This window comes from Rhincodon typus, chromosome 16 (genome assembly GCF_021869965.1).
Source record: "Rhincodon typus isolate 14 chromosome 16, sRhiTyp1.1, whole genome shotgun sequence".
Taxonomy (NCBI): Eukaryota; Metazoa; Chordata; class Chondrichthyes; order Orectolobiformes; family Rhincodontidae; genus Rhincodon; species Rhincodon typus.
Genome location: NC_063347.1, coordinates 60,750,165 through 60,775,113, shown reverse-complemented (window position 1 = coordinate 60,775,113; position 24,949 = coordinate 60,750,165). Strand labels below are relative to the sequence as shown.

The window sequence follows — 24,949 nt, the reverse complement described above, 5'->3', positions numbered from 1 at the left end:
TTAGACTCACATGGAACCAAAAAGACATGTTCTAAAGCTGTGCCGATATACTATCCCTATAATTCTTGGGTGTGCACACGTATAGGGACAAATAATACCTTCAGGTTCAAGCATTACTTAGAGCACGTACAAGACTTTCTGAACCACACACCAACATCAGCAATGCCACTTCATCTACCATGCCAATGAAACTTTCTTCAGTGGAGTTTTGGGAATATCATGCTTAAATTTGAAAGGTTAAGACTTGAACTCATGAGCCTTCGGTCCATGTCCCAAGATAACCTAACAACAATGATTTGATCTCTATCTTGAGAAATACAAATATTTTAGTGCCTTTCCAGCTCCTGTTGGGAGGAGGGTGTGGGGAAGAGTTCTAAATTTTCATTACTCTTATATGAAGAAGTGCTTCCTCTTTGCACCCCTAAACAGCTTAACTTTAAGACGGTCTCTCATTGCTCTAGATTTCTCCAAAAAAAAACCAATCAATTAATGATTGGCAATGTATCCACTGACAATATTTGGTTCACGAGTTGATTTGCCAATGGCCAAGATCCTTCACAATGTTGCGTTGCAACATCTTATTCAAATGTACCATATTTAGGCCTTTCCCATGAGAAGGGTGATTGGGCTCTCGTGGTGCAGTGGTAGTGTCCCTACCCCTTGGGTCAGGAGCCCCAGGTTCAAGTCCCATAGAGGTGCATTGTAACAGGTTGATTTAAAACACATCTTGTAAACGAACTCTGGTTATATAAATATTAACGAGGCCGCCTGTGTGTGGAACCAGAGGAGATGGGTGAGATCTTATATGAATATTTTGTGTCTGTATTTACTGCAGAGAAAAACACGGAAGCTAGGGAACTTGGGAAAATACACAGTGAGATCTTGAAAATAAGAGAGTCCACATTACAGAAAAGGTGGTGCTGGTGGTCTTAAAATGGTCTAAAAGTTTGATAAATCAATTGTATCCCTGGACATTGTGGGAAACTAGGGAAACAATTGTGGAGCCCCTTGCTGAGATATTTGTATCATCGACAGCCATGGAGGATAGCTAATGTTGTGCCATTATTTAAGAAAGGCTGCAAGAAGCAGCTAGGGAACTACAGGCCGGTGAGCCCAACGTCAGTAGTGTGTAAGTTGTTGGAGGGGATTCTGAGAAGTAGGATCTACTTGCATTTGGAAAGGCAAAGACTGATTGGGGATAGTCAGTATGACTTTGTGCATGGAAAATAGTGTCCCCCAAATTTGACTGAGTTTTTTTTTGAAGAGGTGACCAAGATAGATGAAGGCAAAGCAGGCTTCAGCAAGGCCTTCAAGAAGGTTTTGCATGGTAGACTTAGTAAAGTTGGATCATATGGGATCCAGGAAAACCTAACCAACTGGATACAAGTTTGGCTTGACAGTAGCAGACAGAGGGTGGTGGTAGAGGGTTGTTTTTCAGACTGGAGGCCTGTGACCAGCAGTGTGCCACAAGGATTGGTCCATTGTTGTTTGTCATTTACATAAATGATTTGGATGAGAGTATAAAAAGACATGATTGGTAGGATAGTGGATGACACCAAAATTGGTGGCGTAGTAGACAGTGAATAAAGGTTCTCAGAGTGTAACAGGATCTTGGTCAACAAGGCCAATGGGCCAAGGAATGGCAGATGGAGTTTAATTCACATAACTGAAAGGTGTTGCATTTTGGTAAGGTAAACCAGGGCAGGACTTACACGGTTATGGTAGAATCCTGGGGAGTGTTGTCAAACACCTAGGGGTGCAGGTACATTGTTTCTTGAAAGTGGCATCACTTGTAGATGGGGTGGTGAAGGTGGCATTTGGCACACTTGCCTTCATCTGTCACAGCACCGAGTATAGGAGTTGGGATGTCATGTTATGGCTGTACAGGACTTTCATGAGACCACACTTTGAGGACAATTCTGGTCACCCTGCTTTATGGAAATGGTGGGAATAAAGATTTATAGGGGTATTACTGAGACTGCAAGTTTGAGTTAGGAGGAGAGACTGAATGCGCTGGGACTTCATTCCTCCGGAGCATAGGGGGCTAAGGGGTGACCTTAGAAGTTTATAAAATCATGAAGGGCATAGATAGGGTGAATAGACAAGGTCTTTTCCCCAGGGTAGGCGAGTCCAAAATTAGAGGGCATAGGGGTGACAGGGGAAAGATTTAAAAGGGATCCGAGGGGAAACACTTTCACACAGAGGGTGGTGCATGTATGAACAAGCTGCCAGAGGAAAGTGGTTGGGGGGGTGCAGGGTACAGTTTCAACTTTTAAAAGACATTTGGACAGGTACATGGATAGTAAAGGTTTAGAGGGGTATAGGCCAAACGCAGGCAAATGGGACTAGTTGTGTTTGGGAAACCTGGTCGACATGGAGGAATTGGGTCAAAAGGAGCTGTTTCCGTGTTGTATCACTCTATGACTCTAAATAACACTGAGACATGGCTGTGTGTCTGGCTTGATCTTAATTACCAAGAATGTGGCGCAAATTCCAAGCTTGAATGCATTCAGCACCCTCCCATTAGATTCTACCTATAAACCACCTCCAACTCATGCCTACATCTTATTATTACTGCAAGAAAATTCATAGAAATGAGTGAACTGCCAAATATTTTCTCATGAAAGCACCTTTGGATGGCTGCCAATTATTCCATGGAGTCATTTGACTGTATTTCAACACTCTGTCTGTGTAAACACTCACAAACATTTGTGTAATGCAAGTGAGAGTTTTGCATGGGCTGATTATGCAAGAGGTTGTTCCAGGAACAAAACTCTGAATTGCAAGAGTGCTACACATTATGGGCGAGTTGCTATTTAATCTTGCTCCTGTGTCCATTGCCCCATTCAAGACAGCATGCATGCTATCCTTTTTTATAAAAATTTTTCACAGGATAACAGGCTTTGCTGGCTGCACCAGCACTTGTTATTCATCCCCCCCACCCCCCGAATACCCTCGAAAAGGTGATGGTGAGGTGCATGTGCTGGTGTTTCCTAGTATCAGCTGCCATTGTCCTTCCTTGTGGGAGAAGCCACAGATTCTAGCAATGGAGCCCTATCCTTAAGTAGACAGCACCTCAAGTATGGCCAACACTGCTCCTTGGTTTAAAGTCCGAAGATGTTTTCAAACAGTGCACGAGAGGACTTAATCAGTCTATTTAACCCTACATCTCCGAGACCCTGCCTGAGAATGTAGAATCTGTGCTGCGCCTTGTATTAATTAAAACCAATTCAAATTCTAGCATACATTAAACCTTCAGAACATAATTAGCAGATGAGTGCTATTTCACACAATCACTTGAGTATCATCACATCATACAATAGCATCGTTGGTTCGTTAAGTTTGTGCCAGCTCTTTCACCAAGCCTTCACATTCATTCGACCACCCATTCTATCCCCATGTCTCTGCAATCTTTGAAAGTCTTCAAATTTGGCTCATTCCTTCTTGAAAGCCATTACCGAATGTTTTAGCCTCAACTAAATGGAAAAATAAAAAAAACTGCAGAAAGCTGTAACACGAAGGGACTTGGGGGTGCTTGCGGACAAAACACAAGGTTAGCACATGGGTGCAGCAGGTAATCAAGTCCTTATTTCAGGAGGTTACAAGAGTCAGGAAGTCTTACTGCAACTGTACAGGATGCTGTTGAGACCACATCTGGAGTACTGAGAGCAATTTTGGTCCCCTTAAGGAAAGATATCATTTCATTGGAGGAAGTTGAGAGAAGGTTCAGTAAGATGATCGCTGGTATGAAGGGACTGTCTTATGAGCAAAAGGTTAAACAGGTTTGGAACTCTAACCACTGGAGTTTAGAAGAGAGGTGAATTCATTGAAACATGCAGGATTCTTCAGGAGTTTGACAGGGTAGATGCTGAGGGGATGTTTCCCCTTGTGGGACAGTCAAGGACCAGAGGTCATAGTCTCAGAATTAAGGGGCACCAATTTGAGACCAAGATGAGGAGGAATTTCTTCTTTCAGAGGGTTGCGTGTCTTTGGAATTCCATGTGATTAGAAAGCTGTTGGGGGCAGAATCTGGATGTAGATTTAAGGCTGAGATGGATGGATTCTTGATGAGCAGGAGAAATCAAAAGGTTATGGGAAGACACAGGAAAGTGGACATGAAAAATGGCAAATAGTCATGATCCCACTGAATGGTAAGGCATTCTCAATGGGCTGAACAGCCTACTCCTGTTCCTACGTTTCAATCTTTGTCCCCTGGTTCTTGACCCTTCAGCCGTTGGCAAAACTTCCCTTTATTTAAAAAAAAATCCTTTTTTAAATCTCCTCTTGGCATTCACGAATTGAAGGAAAATAACCCTAGGTTCTCCAATTCATTCAAGTCATTGTAATTCCTCATCCTTGGAACTATTTTGGTAAATCTCCTGTGTAATACCTCCAAAACCTTGGTGCTTTTTCTAAAGTGTGGTACCTAGTGTTCAACAATACTTCAGGCGGGGCTGTACTAAGCTTTTACAAAAGGTTTAGCACAATATCCTGCCTTTTGTAGTCCAGGATCCCAGTATGCTCGAACTATTTTGTTTATCTGTCCTGACATTGCAAGAATTAGTGCAAAAGGACTTTAAATTATATCACTGATTTCGCCAATTCTTCCTGCTAAATGTTATCACTTCATGTCTTGCCATGTTAAATTTCATTTGCATTCTCTCTGTGCATTCCATGCCCTCTGGATGTCTACAAACATTTTAACTTGCTGTTTAGTTTGCTTCCACGTTTTATGCTAAATTGCAAATTGCAAACTGTGTCCTGCACCCAAGTCATTATTGTCCACTTTTGAGCATTTACTGGCTACTTCCATCAATATTCGGGAAAATTTTGTGCAAACTGTATCACGGTGGGTTATAAAAGCCACTCCCCGGGTTGAACTGTCCAGTTTCCATCAAGTCAATACAGACACAAGTTTGTATTACAGCAAACATGAGTCAGGTTTCAATAGATGTTCTCAGATGCAAAAGCAGGTACAAAAGCTAGTTCAAGTTAGTCAAATCACATTGACAACAGGACAGAAATTTCTTGTGCTATGTTTCTTTCCATCGGATTCAATTATTATTTCTTAATGTCCCTTCTCTGCAGAGCCATTCATGTACTTAGTGTTCTAGACCTGCATCAGCCTATAATTTTACAATATCTCATTGCAAATTATTGCTAAGCATTATTTGCAAGCTGTCTGATGTTAGGGTTAACCTGATGACTACCATCGAAAAGACAACTCCTAAAATTCAGATTCCACCGGATGAAAGCCAAGAATGTAATGTCAGCATGTTGCAGCTCTGGTGTGACACGTTTGTTATTTTTGTCTTTTAGCGTAGCATGCACATCCTCTCTCAGATTCTAAATGTCACCACTTTCTGCGCTGCAGTTGAACCCTGGCACATCCACTTGGACCTCCAAGCAATTAAAAGTGAGCATCGGTGGATTTAATGACTTCTGCTATGCTGTTAATCAGCAGCTGTTTTAGTTAAAGTTACAAGGAGCCTCCTAATGGAGTAGAAATGAATGGCTTGGAGTCACAGCACTCCTTCAGCATTTGTTTATTTGAGTAAACAATAATTGGTTGTAGTTGCCTCTCACAGCCTAACAGCAGGAGAAGTGGATGGACCTATGAACTGCTGATTCAATGCATATAAAGTGGAACAAGCACTCGGAGGGTGGGTGCAGGGAGAAGGTTTTGAAGAAACAGCTAGAGGCGCACCAACTCATATCAATGTTAAATTTTGTTTGGGACGGTTACAAATTTTATCACCACTTAAATGTTCCTTTCAAAATGATCCGGTGAGATCACTTTTTGACTACAGATATTGCGCTTAATGTGTGACCTGAGAAATTATGTATTTATTTTCTCACCAGAAATCTTAAAATCTCAAAACACCAACTTGTTTACTGCAGCTTTGAATTTGTCCATTCTGTTTTATGGGTGTCTGAGACAGATGCGTTTAAGGTAATGTTAGATAAAGGTATATAAAAAAGGAGAAAGGAACAAAAGACTGTATCAGTAGGGTTAAAGAAATCAGAGTGGGAGGCGGCTAGCATGGAAGATTGAATAGCCATTTGAGAGTGGTAAATTCTGTGCAAGCATGGTTTAAGTTACTGTAGTTATTTTTGTACCCCATTAGTAAGATGTTGCAAACTCCCTTGGTAACCTGACCAAAGACAGCTGCTGATTACTGGCAGAACAGAAGCTGCTGAATCCATTGGTGGTTTGCCTTAATTACTTGGAGATCCACGCCAAGGCTTCAAGTACAGCATAGAGACTGGTGACATTTGTAACCTGAGGTGGCTTCCCCCTAGGGCAATTTTAAAAATGTGTACAGAGTTTTCAGAGGTAAGCCGAGGAGCAGGGACCAACTTGGCCTTGGCTTTGCACAGCACATTTGCAAACAGCAGGCCATCTGATGTTATTTCAGCTACCATATAGCAATCAGTCTGGATTCAATTAAATGACAGGGTGTTGGCAATAACTGGTGTTGAGGAGTAAGCCTGTTAAATGCGCCTTATCTGCACATTTTAAAAGGCAGCTTGCTGGTCTGGCTTCGAATCTGTATTGTTCTGTTGTACTTGGTTTAATAATGCTCCACGTTCAATAACTGCTAAGTGTTCATCCAGTGTGTTTGTATTACACAAGCTTGAGCTGGGGACTCTGAATTCTTCTGGTCAGATTGATGCCAAACCAAATCAGGGCGTTAGCCAGCTACACCCAAGTTTCATCAGAAGCTATCGAAACAAAAAAAAAGGAATGTGATATTCACCATTAACCTCTCATCTTTGACGACAGATCAAACTAATGGAAGTAGTTTTGAAAATAACAGACTGCACAACACTTAGAGGGGAAACTTTCTCAAAAGAGCACTGTTGGAAGTCTCAATTTCACAACAATTTAAAACAAAGAAAACTTTGCTCAGTATCCTTTGAATACTGGTGAAAGGCACAAGTTTTTGGACTCTACAGTTTTGTATCAAATTATTAGATTCCAGAACAGCCAGGACAGAAAAAGTGAGCTGCAATATCTGCTCAGCCAAACGACACTAAAATAGGTCAAGACAGACCAAATCTGAAAAGTTAGCTCAAGCGTGTTCAATGGGCCGCTGTCAAGAGTTAGCCTGCAGAAATTCCCTCAGTACTCAGGGAAAGGAAAAGAACAGAAACTGAATTCAATGAGGTTTCATAGACATCTCACAAGCAAGTCTACAGTCACCACCAAATACATTCCAATTATACCTGGGCTACCACATAAGCATTCAGGCATTAATATGCAGACTGGCTGCCGAATTTAACCTTGTGTGGTTTTATTAAAATAAAATCCTGTGGCCCACTTGTAATCTGTCACCAAATTGGAAGCCCTTTCATAATTGAGTCATGCCTGCTTGCTGCCCCTTTTGATCTTTCGCTTAAGATCTTTTCCTTGACTCTGTACTTGCTGACATTGGTTCATCTCTAACATCTGTCAGTTCATTAGCCCGAAACGTTAGCTTGGAGCCTCTTTCCACAGATGCTGCAACTAACTACACAGACGTGTTATCATTTGGGAGCTGGGCTGAAGCAGAAAAAAAAGGAATATCTTACCTCGTTCAACAGACTTGTTGATCCCTCCTGCTGACAGTGGGCCATTGTGAAAATTAGTCAAGCTGTCTCTTCTACCTACTGACCTGACGTTGCCGTGGTAACGATTGACCAAGATCTGCCTTAGAGCTTCACCCTTGGTAAAGCAAAACAAGTGTGTTAGACAGGCAGAAAGTACTGAACTTTCAGACAACGATGAGGAGTAATCGTAAACCATTTACAACAAAACAGAAACCAACATTAGCAAGAGGTAGTATCGTGAACACAGAAGTGTATCTCCTGAAATTTACATGCCTGTCGAGGGGAAGGGTCTGTGTCTGGTCAGCTTAATCACAGATTATTCCCAATTAAAACAGGAGAATGGGGGGGGGGGGAGAAAAAGGGGTAGGGCACAGGGTATCTGAAGAGTAGCACTGTTAGATACATGGCTGACATTCAACACCCAAGGATACCCGATCGTCAAGTTGTCGTCTTATTTGCTGCACATGAACTTAGGTGGCAAGATAGAGTACTGTACTTTGAGATACACATTCCTATTCCTGATTTCACTGAAATGGAGCAGGCCCAAACATATATAAATCACCAGGGGCATATGAAATCTATGTCAGGCTGTTGAGTGAAGCAATAGAGGAAATAGTAGGGGCACTTGCAATAATTTCCAACTCCTCTTGGGCCACAGGAAAGGTGCCAAAGGTTCTGGTCACCCTGCTATAGGAAGGATATTATTAAATTGGAGAAGGTGCAGAAAAGATTTACAAGGATGTTGCCAGGACTGGAGGGTTTGAGTTATACAGAGAGGCTGGATAGGCTGGGACCTCTTTCCACGGGAGAGTAGGAGGTTGAGAGGTGACCTCATATAGAGATTTATAAAATCATGAGGGGTACAGTTAAGGTGAATGGCAGGTGTCTTTTCCCTAGGGTAGGGGAGTTCAAAACTAGAGGGCATATTTTTAAGCTGAGAAGGGAAAGATTTTAAAAAAGGGCTCTGAAGGGAAACGCTTTCCAGACACAGGGTGGTTGGTATGTGGAATGAACTGCCAGAGGAAGTGGTAGATGCAGGTAATTACAATATTTAAAAGACATTTGGACAGGTACATGGAATAGGAAAGGTTTAAAGGGGGATATGGAACAAAAGCAAGTAAATTGGACTCATTTAGTTTGGGAAACATGGTCGGCATGGACAAGCTGGTTTCCATGTTGCATGACTCTACGACTAGAGGATAAGCAATTCAGTACGACTTTTCAAGGTAGGAGGTAGGGATAAACCAGCAGACTACAGGCCAGTCAGTCTAACTTTACTGGTGGAAAGCTATTGGAAACAATTCTAAGAGACAGAATTAATCTGCATTTGGAGAGGCAGGGATTAATCAAGAACAGTCAACAGGCTTTTGATAAACAGAGGCCATGAATGACCAAGTTGATTGAATTTTTCAAAGAAGTAACCAGGTGTGTAGATAAGAGCAATGCTTTTGGTGTACTTTACCTAGATGTCTGCAAGGCTTTTCTTGAGATCCCACATGGGAGACTCATAGCAAAGGTGTAAGCACATAGGATCCATGGAAATTTGGCAAATTGGATCCGGAATTGGCCGAGTGGCAGGAACCAGAGGGTGATGAACAAGGAGTGTTTTTGTGACTGGGAGCCTGTGTCTGGTCAGGTCCCACAGCTGTCTGTCTTGTGGCCTTGCTGCTTGTGGTATAAGTGACCATTTAGACTCGAATGTGGGCTGGTTGATCAATAAGTTCATAGATGATACAAAATTGGTAGGGTGGTAAATTGTGAGGAGGGTAGCCTTGGATCACAGGACAATATAGACAGGTTGGTCAGATGAACTGATCTGTGGATTCAATCCAGATAAGTGAGAGGTAATGCTCTTGAGCAATGAGGCAAGGCAATGCACAATAAACACTAGGCCCCTTGAGAGCTCAGAGGATCAAAAAGGCCTTGGCATGCATGTCCACTGGCCCCTGAAGGTAGGGGGACAGACAGATAAAAGAAGGGATGGGGGACACTTGCCTTTATTAGCCAAGGCGTAGAGTTTAAGAGCACGGAGGTAATGTTTCAAACTGTATAAAGTGTTGGTTAGGTCACAGCTCGACAGTATTGTGGGAAGTTCTGGAATTTACATTATAGGAGGGATGTGAATGCACTGGAGGGTGCAGATAGGGGTTGTTTTCCTTGGAGCAAAAGAATATTGGCAGGAGGCTGACAAGAGGAGATATGAATGTCTAAGATTATGTGGGGTGGGGGTGTAAGAAACAGACAGGGTGGACAGAAATGACCCTTTCCCCTTGGAGGGACAGATTTAAGCTAAGGGGCAGGAGCTGTAGAGGAGGTGGGACGGAAAACAGTTTCACTCAGAGGGTAGCGGGAATCTGGAACTCACTGCCTGTAAGGGTGTTCCAGACGGAATCCCTCATAACACTTAAGCAGCATTTAGTTGCGCACTTGCGATGCCAAGGCAGACAAGGCTATGGCCAGAATGCTGGAAAATTGGATATAAACAGTCATGTGCTTGTTTTTGACCAGTGAAAACTCAATGGGCTGAAGGGCCTTTTCCGAGTTGCAGACCTCAATGACCGTATACAAAGGTTTTACACCTCAAATTTGTGCACCAATTTAGCATGCGGCAGGACCAAAAGTTTTAAGACAACATTCAAGGCCAGGAGAAGGGAGATTGACAAATTTGTTTTCTAATCACACATCCAGTCAGCAAAACCTTTTATTGCCACCTCCATAATACAGCTCACCTCTTCTCATCTGTGGCTGAAGCCTTTGCCTGGCCTCAGTTCGATCTACAATCCTTCCAGTGGTCTCCTGATTGGTTTCTAATCTAATACCCTTTGCAAACTTGCGCTCATTCAAAACTCTGCTGTTGACATCCTAACTCATGTCAAGGGCTATTTACCCATCATACCTTGCGCTCCCTGACCTGCACAATGACACTTGCAGGACTGGGAGCCAATATTAAAGTTCTTATCTGTGTTCAAATTCCTCCATAGCCATGTCATTCTCCTCATAACATCTTTGAGCCCTCTGAGAATGGTGCATTCCTATAATTCTAACCCCATCTCATTCCCAATTTCCTTCACTTTATTACTGGTGGCTGCACCTTCAGCTGCTGAGACTTTTAAGGTCTGGATTTACTTGCCTAAGCGCCTCCAACTCCCTGCACTCCCCTCCGCAATGATGCTCAAGTCTACCTCTTTGACCAGCAGTTTGATTGCCTGCATAATTCTGTGGCTTGATGCCAAGTTTTGTTTGATAAACCTCCTATGAAGCATCCTAGGGCATTTCATCGCATTAATGGTGAATTGTCTTAATTTTTAAGAAAGGTGACAGTCTGCATTTGTAGAAATAGGTGTGTCACAAGCCTAATTAGAGAATGAAAGTCAACCTTGCATCAGGCATGCAAGCCATTCAATCTGCACATTTAATAGATACAAAGCTTCACACTGGTGTCTTCTCTTCGGGTTTTGGGCTGAAACAGTAACAGAGGAGCCCAAGATAAATGAACAAAAAACTAAAGGAGTGGCTAAAGAAAATACAAGTTCAAAACACTCCAGCACAAGGCCCCATGTACACCTCTCGAGAAAAAAACCAACAAACACTGGAAGTGAAAAAGCTCCAGTCACCAGAATGAGGAAGACGATTATTAATAATACTTCTTCATTTATTTTCCCCAAGATGCAACCTCATCATATAAAAAAAGGTATTCTCAGTCCATCCTGGAGCAATATTGCCATGAGGAGCTTCGCTTTCATTGCCAAATTAAAGCTACAATGCATTGTCGCAGAGATGAAATTATTTGCTGACGGCAGAAGAAATTCTTAGCATATTTGCTAATGAAGTAAGAAATGAGCTTCAGCCTTTCCTTGCATCATCAGTTTAATTTCAAAGAGTCACATCGAACTTCATCCTGCTAACCATCAATAGTTTAGCAATTGACTCCAGTACCAAATAATCATCAAATCGTTCTCTTGACAACTTAGTGAGAAAATGTACCTTGGAATTTGATGCTCAGCAATATTAACCAAGAAAAAAATGCTGATATGTGCACAGTAAGATGATTGTAGGTTTCTTACAGCGAGTCGGAGGGGGAAGACAGGGAAGACATAAGCAGTGGCTCATTTTAAAAATCGGGTATCCAACACTCCGCGATTGTGAAGTGACCCATCCTCGAAGAATAAGTTTACCGCATAGTTCAATAGCATCAAGTGTCTGCTTTTACCAACAAGTAACAGCCACATCAGAATGGTCTCGTTGGTTTGGCAGCAACTATAAAAGAATACCCAAAGCACAGCTCACTATCTTCAGGGGAACATTGTGCAGTGCTTATGCTAATCAATTTGCAATCCAAACAAAAAAATCAGTTCCCATCAAAGCATTTTCAATCAGAGTATAAAACAAGCCTGGTCTATTTGTGACTTTGGCCCCAAACCAACACTGACGTTTATCTGTCATCAGAAGAGACCAAGCCAATCACTCAGCTGCATCTAAACATGGCAAAACATAGTAGTTTCCGAAGGCAATCCTCCAACTCCTCAAGTCCATGAGGGAGGCACAGATAGTGCCAGGTTTGCCAATGATGTGCATACCTCAAAAATAAATAATACAATGGGATTTAGGGAAATATAGAGAGGCCTAAGGCACTTACTTCCTCGTCTGTATCCAAATAGAGCAGAATCCTTGAAAACAATAGAAATATCCACCTTAATGTGAAGAGCAGTGTTGCAGTCAATTAGTAGCACTGAGTCATGTCTGTGTACAGAAATTCTGTGGTGTTAGAAATCTTCACTGGGTGTTATAAAAGTAGTTCTATTACCAGGACTTGAGGCTCTCCAGCTCTATGGACAGAGCTGAAAGAAGGTAGCACAACATCTTAGCTAAGAATTGGAAAAAACAGAAGAAATTCCAAGCCTTAAAAAAAAACTCAATTTTCCACAAAATTCAAGAACTCACATGAATCGGAAATAGAGGTCACTGGCTATAAACAACAGTGAATAAAGGTAGGTGGAGTGCCTAATCTGTTCTTTTCATTATCTTGGCAATTAAGTTTTCTTTAAGTTTTTGTCAGAAAAGGGAATATTTCTCAATGCAAACAAGCCTCCTGCATTGGAAAGACCTAAAATAGGTCAAGTCGATCATCTCCAATGCAAAGCTCGGAAGAAAAACGGACCAGTGGCAACTCCGATCAACTGTGCCATGAATCAAGATAACGACAAATGGATTTCCAACTGTAATTGGATCAAACAGACCAGAAAAGTAGATTGTCTTTGTGGCTTTGGCATGGGTGAAGGGGAGTGGGAGGGATTCAATTGCAGCTCCTAGCCTTGGTTGCAACACATGCTGATTCCACTTTTATAAACGCTTGGCTGTGAAATCCAGGTTATATGGACTGCCAAGACACAAATCTGCTGTGATGTGAACCAAGATCGGCAATGGAACGTGGTACAAACCTTGGAATACCTTTCTCATTCATTCACGGAATGAGGATGTCACTGGCCAGATCAGCATTTAATTGCTCATCCCTAATTGCCCAGAGGGCAGTTAAGATGGAAGACAAAAGGAAAATTCATAGCTCCTGTGCCCACAGTACCTTTGGAAAAATACCAAGTCTGCAAGATTCGAAAATCGGTCAAAAAAAAATTGATTGAACTCATATGCTAATGACCAAAGACGAAGACTTTCTCGGAGAATTTCTCACTAGGTGTGACATGAAAATCTATGTCAACGCGCATAGAAACAAAGAGAGAAGTTGCAAGGATTCTAACAAGCAGTGACAAAGGTGAATTCTGAAGAATTTTAGCTGGGGTCAAAAAGTGGGCCTGTTATTTATAATAGGAGTGAAAAGGAAAACTGAGAATCGAGAACAAATAAGTACGACACACCACTGATGGTGGAAAGCTTGCCACTTTGAGCTGTGGCCTAGTGACTTATCCAGTATTGAAAAATAATTAAGCAAGAATTGAGATTCAGAATCAACCCTGTGGAATAGGAAATCAAAATATGTTGATGGATCTAGAAAATATCATAATAATTAGAGGAGGTCTTGCAATATTTTCAGGGCACGTTTAACACAATTTTGTTTATGAGATTCAACAATTGAACAGGCCATGTTGGATGTATGCTGATATGAAGAAAAACAACAGGCTACATTCATGTAGCACCTTTGACATAATAATACATCCCAAGGTGCTTCACTGGAGCACGATAAACACAAGTCGAAATAAAGCTATGTAAGCAGATACAAGGGCAGATGATAACAGCATAAGTAAAGGAGGTAGATTTAAGGGAAGTCTTAAAGGGGGAAAAGAGAGGTAGAGATGGAGAACAAGGGAAGGGAGGGCGTTTGAGAGATTAGGGCCTAGGCAGCTGAAGGCAAGAGAACTAAAGATGGAGCGATTAAAATCAGGGATGTTCAATGCAAGAGAACTGGAACCTTCTTGGAGGGTTGAGAGACTGGAGGAGGAGATCACAGTGATAGATAAAGTGACTCTGCCATGGAATGATTTAAAAACAAGGATATGAATTTTAAAAAATTGAGGCTTTGTTTAGTTGGGAGTCAATGCAGGTTAGCGAGGGATAAGGGGACTTGATACGGGCAACAGAATTTTGGATGGCTTCAAGAATCTGAACGGTAGATTATGGGAAGCCAGCCAGAAGTGAAGGTGTCAGAACAGGATGTAATAATGACATAAGTGAGGCTTCCAATCGCAAGGACGAGCAAGAGCAGTGACGAAGATGGAAATAGGCAACCTTACTGTTGGGCGTGGCTTGCAGTGGAGAACTCACCTTGAGGCAGACAATATGGTTGAAAATGACCTGGTGCAACCTCAAACAGCCTTTGGAGAGTGGGATGGATAGTTGTGTGTGGGTTTTTTTGTGTGCACACACTCATGTGCATGTCTGTGCTGCAGTGGGGGTGGGGGCACCAAAAGCAATAAACAGAAATTCCTGCTAATCCAGTAACACATGCAAAACAAGTCAGTTAGGGAAAGCAGAGGGGGTCGAGAGAGTTGTGGATGAGGGAGAACTGGATGTCCAACTCTAATGCAAAGCTCCAGCTTTAAGTCTTTACAGTCACACTGCAGATGTGCCCTGGATTCACACTGCTTCTGTGGTTCATACATAACACACAGCAACCAAAAAGTAATTTGACAAGCAGTGTTTCCAATTCACATATAGGCAAAAGGAATTGTGACTGGAACACAATTATCTTAACGGTACAAAGTTAGGGCACTCTCCTGCTCCCTATCTGCTGGCCAGGCAGCAACAATTCTCTCTTCTGGAACTCTCTGCCCAAAGGTAGGTCTGATTCAAACTGTCACAACCTCCACTAGAGGGAACGAGGCAGGTCCTAAATCCAACCGAGCTAGAACGAGAATGAATCCCATGCCGAGAAATAGTAAGAACTGCAGATGCTGGAGTCAGAGATAACAGTGTGGAGATGGAGGAACACAGCAGGCCAAGCAGCAGTAGAGGAAGCAGGAAAGTTGACATTTTGGGTGGGGACCCTTCTTCAGAATCCCATGCTGTTGGCATCAATCTGATCTTCACCAGCTACCAACAACCAGCCCCTCAAGGAGTCCGAGTTGCTGTAGCAACAGACATTTCTACAGCATGTTGTAGCCTGAACTTATGAAGAGTGATTGAAGAGGCTTCCATTTCTTTCCATTAGGCTGACCAGGAATCTCTCTGCTTTCTTACTGCCCGTCATTGGAGGACATTGGAAGGATTTACAAGGTGGTCCTTGACCTGTTTATTGCAGTAATTATTTATTCCTGTCAGGCACAAAAATAAGAGGAAAGATGACTTAATCATGGCTTATAAAAGAAATTAGGAATAGTATCAGATCCAAAGAGGAGACATTTAAAAACGCCAGAAAAAGCCGCATTCCTGAGAATTGGAAGTATTGTGCAATTCAGCAAAAGAGAAGTTTGATCAAGAGAGTGGGAAAATGGAGTATAAAACTGCAGAGACTTAAAAGCTTCTATAAACATGCAATGAGAAAAAGTTCAGAAAGGGCAAACGTGGGTTCCTTACAGTTAGGAGCTGGGGAAATTACAAATGGGGAACAAAGACATGGCAAAAAAGACTTGAACACATACTTTGGTTCTGCCTTCACAAAACGGGCATGAATAACCTGCTGGAAATGCGAGAGAACCAAGGGTCCAGTGAAAGGGCGGTATCGAAGGAAATCAGTAATAGTAGAAAGTAGTGTTGGAGAAATCAATGGTGTTAAAGGCTGACAAATCACTGCGGCCTGATAATCCTCATTCCGGAGTACTAAAGGAAGCAGAACTTGAAATATTGGATGCATTGGTCATCATCTTCCCAAAGACTTTTGCTCGGAATGGTCTAAAATTTAACCCTACATTTTAAAAGCAAAAGCAAGGGAGAGAGAAAAAAAAACCCTCAAAATTACAGCCCAGTTAGCCCAACATCAGTAGTGGGACTGCAGAAGTTCAGTAGGCTGATAGTGGGGATGGCAGGACTGTCCTAGGAGGACAGAATGTTTCAAATGGGCCTATGCTCATGAGAGTTCATAAGGATGAGAGGGGACCTGATTGAAATGTATAAAAATTCTAACAGAGCAGACAAACTAAATGCAGGGAGAAAGTTTTTCCTGGTTTTGGGTGAGTGAGGGGCTGTGGTCAAGGGAGTCGATCAAGGGGGTCAGGAACCAGGGGACAGAGTCTCATCAGGGGATCAACCCTGGTTCAATGGAGAATGTAGGAGGGTATACCTGGAGCAGCACCAGACATACCTGAAGATGAGGTATCAACCTTTTGAAGCCACCAAACAGCAAAAGTAACAAGTGATAGACAGAGCTAAGTGAACCCACAACCAACCAACAGATCTAAGCTCTGCAGTCCTGCCACATCCAGTCGTGAATGGTGGTGAACAATTAAACAACTCACTGGAGGATGCGGCTCCACAAATATCCCCATCCCCAATGATGGAAGAGCCCAGCACATCAGTGCAAAAGATAAGGCTGAAACATTCGCAGCAATCTTCAGCCAGAAGTGCCAAGTGGATGATCCATCTCAGCCTCCTCCAGTGGTCCCCAGCATCACAGATACCAGTCTTCAGCCAATTCAATTCACCCCACGTGATATCAAGAAGTGGTTACAGGCCCTGACAACATTCTGGCAATAGCACTGAAGACTTGTGCTTCAGAACTCCCCTAGCCAAGCTGTTCCAGTACAGTTACACACTGCAATCTACCTGGCAATGTGGAAAATTGCCCAAGCATGACCTGTACATAAAAAGCAGGACATATTCAAACCGGCCAATTACTGCCCCATCAGTTTACTCTCAATCATCAGTAAAGTGATGGCAGTTGTCATCAACAGTGCTATTATGCAGCACCTGCTCAGCAATAACCTGCTCAGTGATGCCCTGTTTGGGTTCCTCCAGGGCCATTCAGCTCCTGATCTCATTACAGCCTTGGTTCAAACATGGACAAAACAGCTGAATTCCAGAGGGGGAGGTGAGAGTGACAGTCCTTGACATCAAGGCTGCATTTGACAGAGTGTGGCATCAAGGAGCCCTAGCAACACTGGAATCAATGAGTATCAGGGGGCAAACTCTCCAGTGGTTGGAGTCATTCCTGTCACAAAGAAAGATGGTTGTGGTTGTTGGAGGTCAGTCATCTCAGCTCCACGACATCTCTGCAGGAGCTCCTCAGGGTAGTGTCCTTGGTCCAACCATCTTCAGCTGCTTCATCAATGACCTTCCCTCCATCATAAGGTCAGAAGTGGGGATGTTTGCCAATGATTGCACAATGTTCAGCACCATTTGTGACTCCTAGGACACTGAAGCAGTCCATGTTCAAATGCAACAAGATCTGGACAATATCCAGGCTTGGGCTGACAAGTGGCAAGTGATATTCGCACCACACAAATAGCAGGCTATTACCATCACCAATAAGAGACAATCTAACCTCCGTCCCTTGAACATTCAATGGCATTATCATCAAGGAGTCCCCCACTATCAACATCCCAGGAGTTCTCATTGATCAGAAATTCAACTGGACTCACCACAAATGCAATAAGAGCAGGTCAGAGGCTAGGAATACTGCAGTGAGTAACTCACCTCCAGACTCCTCAAAGCCTGTTCACCATCTACAAGGCACAAGTCAGAACTGTAACGGAATACTCCCCACTTGCCTGGATGAGCGCAGCCCCAACAGCACTGAAGAAGCTTGACACCATCCAGGGTGAAGCAGCCCACTTGATTGGAACCACATCCACAGGCATCCATTCCCTCTAGCACCGATGCTCAGTACAGCAGTGTGTACTATCTACAAGATGCACTGCAGGAATTCACCAAAGATCCTCAGAAAGCACCTTCCAAACCCACGACCATTTCCATCTCGAAGGACAAGGGCAGGAGACACAAAAGGAGCACCACCACCTTCAAGTTCCCCTCCAAGCCACTCACCATCCTGACTTGGAAATTTATCAGCGTTCCTTCACTGTCGCTCGTCAAAATCCTGGAATTCCCTCCCTAATGGCCTTGTGGATCAACCCACAGCAGGTAGACTGCAGCAGTTCAAGAAGGCAGCTCGCCACCATCTTCTCAAGGGCAACTAGGGATGGGGAATAAATGCTGGCCAGCCAGCGATGTCCACATCACACAAAATGAAATTGTAAAAAGTTACACGGTAGACCATTTAGGATTGAGATGAGGAAAAATATCACCCAAAGGGTAGCGAACCTGTGGAATTCTCTATCACAGAAGGCTGTGGAGGCCAAGTAACTGGATTATTCAAGAGACGATGCATTTTTAGATTTAAGGCTTCAAGGGGGAAAGAGAAAATGTGAGAATATAGCACTGAGGTAGAGAAACACAGTCATTACCATATTAAATGACAGAGCAGGTTCAAAGGACTGAATGGCCAACTGCTCCTAGTTTCTATACTTGATCACATTATAATGAATCTTTCTTGGCTATTCAGTCCTGAAGTGGGACTTGAACCAGAAGTTTCTAGCTTAAAAGGCAGTGTCACAAGACACTAATCAGTTTTTTTTTTGCATTCTGATAAATAAATATCTGTAATTTTTTTGATCTTGCTATGGAATGAGGAAAACATCGAGAAAGTGAGACAGAAGGATAAATGTTTACTCACAGAATGTTTTAAATGTGCTGTATAGTAAATTCAGATCACATTCCAGAAGGTATTGAATTTCAAATGTTTGCCCTTGTCTTCTAAAGGAAGTTTTTTTTTAAAGCACGCTGATTTAGGCAAAAGGACATCAGAGAGAAAGAGAGAGAGAGAGAGAGAGAGAGAAAGAGAGACAGGGAGAAAAAGAATAAAGACGTGGCAAATGTTGCAAAGTCATCAGTATATGAAACCAAAGAGTAAACTGGAAAGCAGATTGAGCCTGCTGTCAATCTTAACACACTCACAGTAACAATTTGTTTTGCAAGCAAAATGTTTCAAAGACCCACTGTCCAACAATAAAGCCAGCAGCACAGTTGCATGATCAATATACTTCCAACATACAGTGCAGTAAAATCACAATTACATACACGTGCCAATATAGTTACTGAAATATAACAAGTTGCATCTGGTGAACCACAAAGGGTTTACAAATTGTTCCACTGTCCAAGCATCTTGGAATTCACACTAAGAGTGAAAGCCTCCAGTAATCAATAGAACAGAAGGGGCATAATTATGAATGGGAGATGACCATCCAAAACATTTCAACAACAGGATGGTTTCATCAACATTATCACAGCCAAAGGGTTAACCATAATGAGCATATTTACTCAGCAACATCCTCAATGTCTTCCAAATCAACAAAGCTGAAATAGATCAACCTATGCCATTAAATAAATGCTGCAACCATTTTTCAAAAATGATTTCTTCAACTGTACGTCACTTTACTCTGAAATACTAAAGAGCAGGGCCAACTCAATGAAGTCATGTGATATCAGATAAATGACACTAAAACAGGCCATTTGGCTCATTCAGTTCATGTCAGTGTTTATGATTCACTCAAGCCAGCTTGTCTTTTCTCATTGAAGACGACCTTTGTAAATTTCAATTTCTTTCTCCCTTGCATGCAAGTCTGGTTCCCTTGGAAGGCATCTAAATTGTTTACTTCAAACTAATCTTTGTGGTACCAAGTACATTTTTACCAGGCCTAGATTAAGAAAGTTTCTCCTGATCTCCTTATCAAATATCTTGGAGACTATTCTCTACTGATGGCATTAGCTCTGTTCTCAGCAAAAAGGAATTATTCTCCCTGTATCTATGCTGTCACATCTCTTAATTTTAAGGATCTCAATTCGATCACCTTTAAAGTTTTCTCCCCCCAACAGAAGAGAGGCTTATCTATCAATCCTTTCCTGATATGAGCATCCATGCATTGCTGCTATCATCCTTGTGAATCTTCACTGCACTCTATTCAGTGTCACTGCATCCTTTATAACAGAGTAACCAGCGTATATCTCAAATAGACAACTATTTGAGTGCTGAGACACAGGTATGGGACAACTCCTCTACTTTTTAAAAATTGATCCCTCTTGAAATGAAGACTCATGTTTTAAAGGCCTCGCTAACCTGAAGCGCAACGTTTTGTGATTAACATCTTTGCACTCCGAAATCCCTTTGTTCCTCTACCCGACTGCACCTTTGGAGTAATATTTGACACTTCTATTCTTCCTACCAAAATGTACCTCATATTTATTAGTGTTAAACTTCATTTGACAATGATTTGTTTACTTTGACAAACTTATTCATGTTCTTCTGCATTGTGATACCGTCCTCTTCAATACTGACTCTAACTGTCAATTGCAAGTGGAGAAAATGTTTTTTTAATGCCAAATTCTAAATGGTAAATGTAAGTTGTGAACAGCAGGGTCCCAGCACTGTTTCTTATGAAAGATCATTTCCCATCTTCTGACACTAAATAACTACCCTTTATTCCCCTTGGCTGATATCAGTCGTGGGGCTAGCCAAAAATCCATTCTGCCACGAGACCCCTGACACCACTCTCTGAGCTTATTCATTCGTCTACTATGGGGCACTTCATTGTAGGTCTTTCAAAAATCTAGACAAATAACATTCTCTCTACTGTCTGCGGCCTTGCGTAAAAATACAATGGCATTGGTCAAGCCAGGTTTTTATTCTTTGTTTTGTTGCTAGATGTTCGTATATTCTCTCCTTTGTTAAGGATTCCATTATGTTTCCTATCATCAATGTTGAGATGAGTGATCTACAATTCGCTGGACGTGTTTTGTCCTCCTTCTTAAATAAAAGGATTTCATTTATATCCAGTCTTCTGACACACTTTTGTATAAAGACTTATTACATTTATTTACACTTGCCTCTGCTATTTCTTCCCTAGATTCTTTTAAGATAAGTGGACACGTCCAATTTTACAAGGGGCTTTATCCTCTCTATCTCTATTTCTTCAAGTTATTACTTTTTGAAAAAAAAATCCAATTGCACTTAGCTCTTTATTCAATGTCACATTTTTAAAGACTCAAGTCCAAAGATGTGCAGGCTCGGTGGATTGGCCATGCTAAATTGCCCATAGTGTTCAGGGATGTGTAGATGAGGTGGGTTATAGGGGGATGGGTCTGCGAGGGATGCTCAGAGTCGGTGTGGACTTGTTGGGCCGAAGGGCCTGTTTCCACACTGTAGGGATTCTATGAAATTATACCTCTGAATAGCTACTGAGCATGTGCAAAAGGGGCTCTGTCAGTGACATCAAATCACAGGGTACTGGAGCCCTGTAACAGTTAAGCAGCATTATCCTTTTTTAACCCTTCCTTGTTTAACAAAGCTGTTAATGTTCCTCAGACGAGTGGGTCTCACACTACTACAACATCATCATGTTCTACCTCCTTTGTAAATACTGAAATCATTTAATATTTCTGCCATCGCTGATAATACACTGTGTCCCTTGACAGCCCTATCCCTATTGCTGTCCTCCTTTCTCATTGATATGCCTGTATAATATTTTATAATTTTTTTATTCTTTGGTAATGCAGTGTATTATTTTTCCTACGCCTTCTGAAGTTTTTTTTTGACTTCTCTCTGAATCTCTTTTGCATTTCCCCTTATAGTGCAATCGTCTACTATATATATATTTGATGAATGCCTCTTTTTCTAATCCTCAATTGTTCCCAGATGTCCTGATTTATCCATGGAGTCCCGTTAGCATAAAGTTTGTTGCTTTCTTTTCACTAGACCCTGCTGAATACTATTTTAAATGCTTCCATTATTGTTCTATATTACTATTTGTTAATGTAGCTATTCTATTTTCTCCAAGTTGCAATCCCAGTCCATTAAAAGCAGCCGTTTCTCCAATCTTTTAACCTGTGTTGTTTTATTCTTCACCCTTCTCCAAAGTGTTTCATGTAATGATCATTATTGCCCAGAGGTTCCCTTACTTGTACATTTTTTATCCATTTTAGTTAATTCCCCATTACTAGATCCAACAACCGATCTAACCAGACAAAGCAGAATTAAGTCAATTCAAATTGTGTATTTGAGACATGTAAAAAAAAATAAGGTAAACTTAGTGAAAGCAAAGCAGCAGAAATCGTATGAAAATATTTCTGAACAGAATATTGAGACTAAAAAAAACAGTTTTGTCTTCATAGCAACATTAACAATAGAATTCTGCACAGCTCATTTCTACAGCTTTCTAAAAAGAAATTCCAATTGTATGAATGTACAACGTGAACACAAAACATAAATGCTTTAAACAAATTTAGTGAAGCCTTTTCATAAGTGTGACTTGCCTCAGGGTAGCATCGCAATCTACTCTAATCTTAAAATATCTACACAGTTCCTGTAAACTTAACCTTTACAAATTTTGCTAAATCCTTTTAAGAAGGCAAAGTGTCAATCATCTGTTTCACGTTTGAGTAAAATCTGTAGAAAGTTTGAGGTTAAAACTTGTCATTGTATTCCTCCCACACAGGATGTATTGCATGACTATAATCCAAACCTCCTTCCACCATCCCCCTCGTTTTCTCTCCTCCCCCTCTTTCCCAATGAAATGCACACAGTGAATCATTCTGTAAACACAGACAGGATTAGGATTAAGTCAATGAATTGCATTTACTTTAAAAGCGTCACTTTCTTTTGTTCGACAGTACACACAAAGCCATTAATTTTCACATTCACACATAACCAATCTCTAATCTTCTTTTAGGATGGAGCATCAAGACACTACATCTGCCATGCCCTCAAGGACCAAAACGTGTCAGATACCAATTAACTGCAGTCATTTGTTATAATTGTGTCTGGAAAATAAGTATTTTGGGAATATGATTTCCTTTCTGAACGTTTCACACACAAGACTTAATCCACCTTCAGGGACTTTACTGTGTTCTTCCACATTGAAAAATTGTAATCATATTAAGCACAGATTGTTGGCGATCACATCGATTATCTTTCAAAGCAGACAGTCCATTACTGTAATCTATAACAAAGCTGATTTAATGTGTATAAAATTGTTCATTTCCAAAACAGGTGCAGGGATTTCCACCCACTCCTGACTTCCAGGTGTGCACATGCTGGTTTACATACCCGTTTCTGATCCTCCAACTGCTTCTGGGGCAGGTTTTGATCAAGCTCCTGCTAGAAGGACAAACGTGCAGAAAACAAGATTTTCTTTTCAAGACTTTGTTAATTAACACCAGAGATTCAATGCTTCACACCACTGTTGAGCAAGAGTTAGATACTAAATGCTGCATGCAGTTTGGGACAGTATTTCTTCTGCAACCATCTTATAACATATGTAAACTTTGAGGATTTAAAGAAAAGAAACTCTCTTTGCAATAGGAGCAGGTGTACAAGTGGACTGCATGCAGGACAGCAGAAGCAGCAAGCAGCAAGCAGAAAGCTGTTTTTAAGCAAAGCATACCACCATATCCATTCAATTTTAGTCCTTCCTCAACCCATTATAAGCTTAAGGGCATATTGCTCAAGCCTGAGAGCAAGTTAGGTAAATCAAACCCCCAGCAGGTTCCAGCATCATTCCTGGAGCAAATGTTAGCTTTAGCTTGTCGGAAGTTAGCCTGTAGAGTGATGTCAGGAGGCCATCCTTATTTCAGCTGAATTAGTAATCATGGCAAAAGTAGTCAGAGCAACCGCTATAGTCTTCCAGTTACCTACTACCTACCACAGCTGAGACATGTTGAAATATCCATCTTGCCCCTTTAGGTGGCTTTTCTAACTCCCCAGATCAGCAGTTAATGGAACCAATAAAGGTGGTAGGAGAGGACAACCTTATATCATCCATTGCATTAGGAGTCAAACATTCCATTCCATAAATCAATACCAAACTTCCTCAACACCAACAGAAAACTTATCAAGGAAAGACGATGGCCGATTGGTATTATTGCTAGAGTATTAACCCAGAGCCGCAGGTAGCATCGAGGACCTGGGTTTGAATCCCACCATGGCAGATTGTGGAACTCGAATTCACAGAAATCTGGAATTAAGAGTCTGATAATGACCACCCCAAAACCATTGTCGATTGTTCACTAATGTCCTTTAGGAAAGGAAACTTCCATCCTTACCTGGGTCTACCTTACATGCAACTCCAGACCCACAACAATGTAGTTGACGCTCAACTGTCCTCTGGGCAATTAGGGGTGATCCATAAACACTGGCGGAGACAGTACAGCCCACATCCCATAAACGAGTTAAATATAAATCAACAAAGTGTCTGACTGAACGGTGGGGCAGACAAAAAAAGAATTTATGGAAATAAATTTAATTATCTCTGCTTCGGATTCTTTTGTCACCGAATTTAGATCTCAAACCTTTGTTTCCAACTTTCTGTTATGGGAAATTGTTTCAGAGTGGCTCAATCAAACACTCCCTCTAAATAAAACAAATTAAATGACTAAACAGCAACCTCTCACCTCCTGGTTCTGATGCTACAAACTGGTATAGATCTTACAAATTTAGTCTGCGCTGCTCACTTTTACAAATGTGTTTTCTTCTTTCTCAAATCTGAAGCAAACAAATACTAGAATGGGCAAGGTGGAGAATGGGTTAATAACTCCCAATTTCTCATACTGGCTTCAGATAATTGCGTGAACAAGGCTAACACAAAGCAGATGTTTCTCTGTCTGGATGCAGGGAACTACTTGACAGTTAGTACATGTAGCCTTTTTTTTGACGTTATGTGACAAAGTAATAGGGTGCGCACATAGCGGGTGCACTGAAATGCGTCAAAAGGAAGCCAAAGGTTTCTGGTGAAGTCACAAAACTTGCAAAGTTGAAACAGAAAGTGAACATGATCCATATCAGACCACCTTAGTGTTCACAAATCCATTTCTCATTCAAAGTCATTACATTACAGTGGTGATGGTGCTCGTAATTCATTCCATG

General features: G+C 41.6%; 1 protein-coding gene across 4 annotated transcripts in view; it reads right to left on the bottom strand.

Moving 5' to 3' along the window:
• The window catches only part of itpr1b (inositol 1,4,5-trisphosphate receptor, type 1b), a 500,439-nt gene that overhangs the window by 181,678 nt on the left and 293,812 nt on the right, over positions 1-24,949 (bottom strand). For all 4 annotated transcript variants that reach the window (XM_048606463.1, XM_048606462.1, XM_048606465.1 and 1 more), the window contains exon 39: positions 7,576-7,708. In XM_048606463.1, the coding sequence (XP_048462420.1) occupies positions 7,576-7,708 (133 nt within the window). The remainder of the gene's footprint in view (positions 1-7,575; positions 7,709-24,949) is intronic.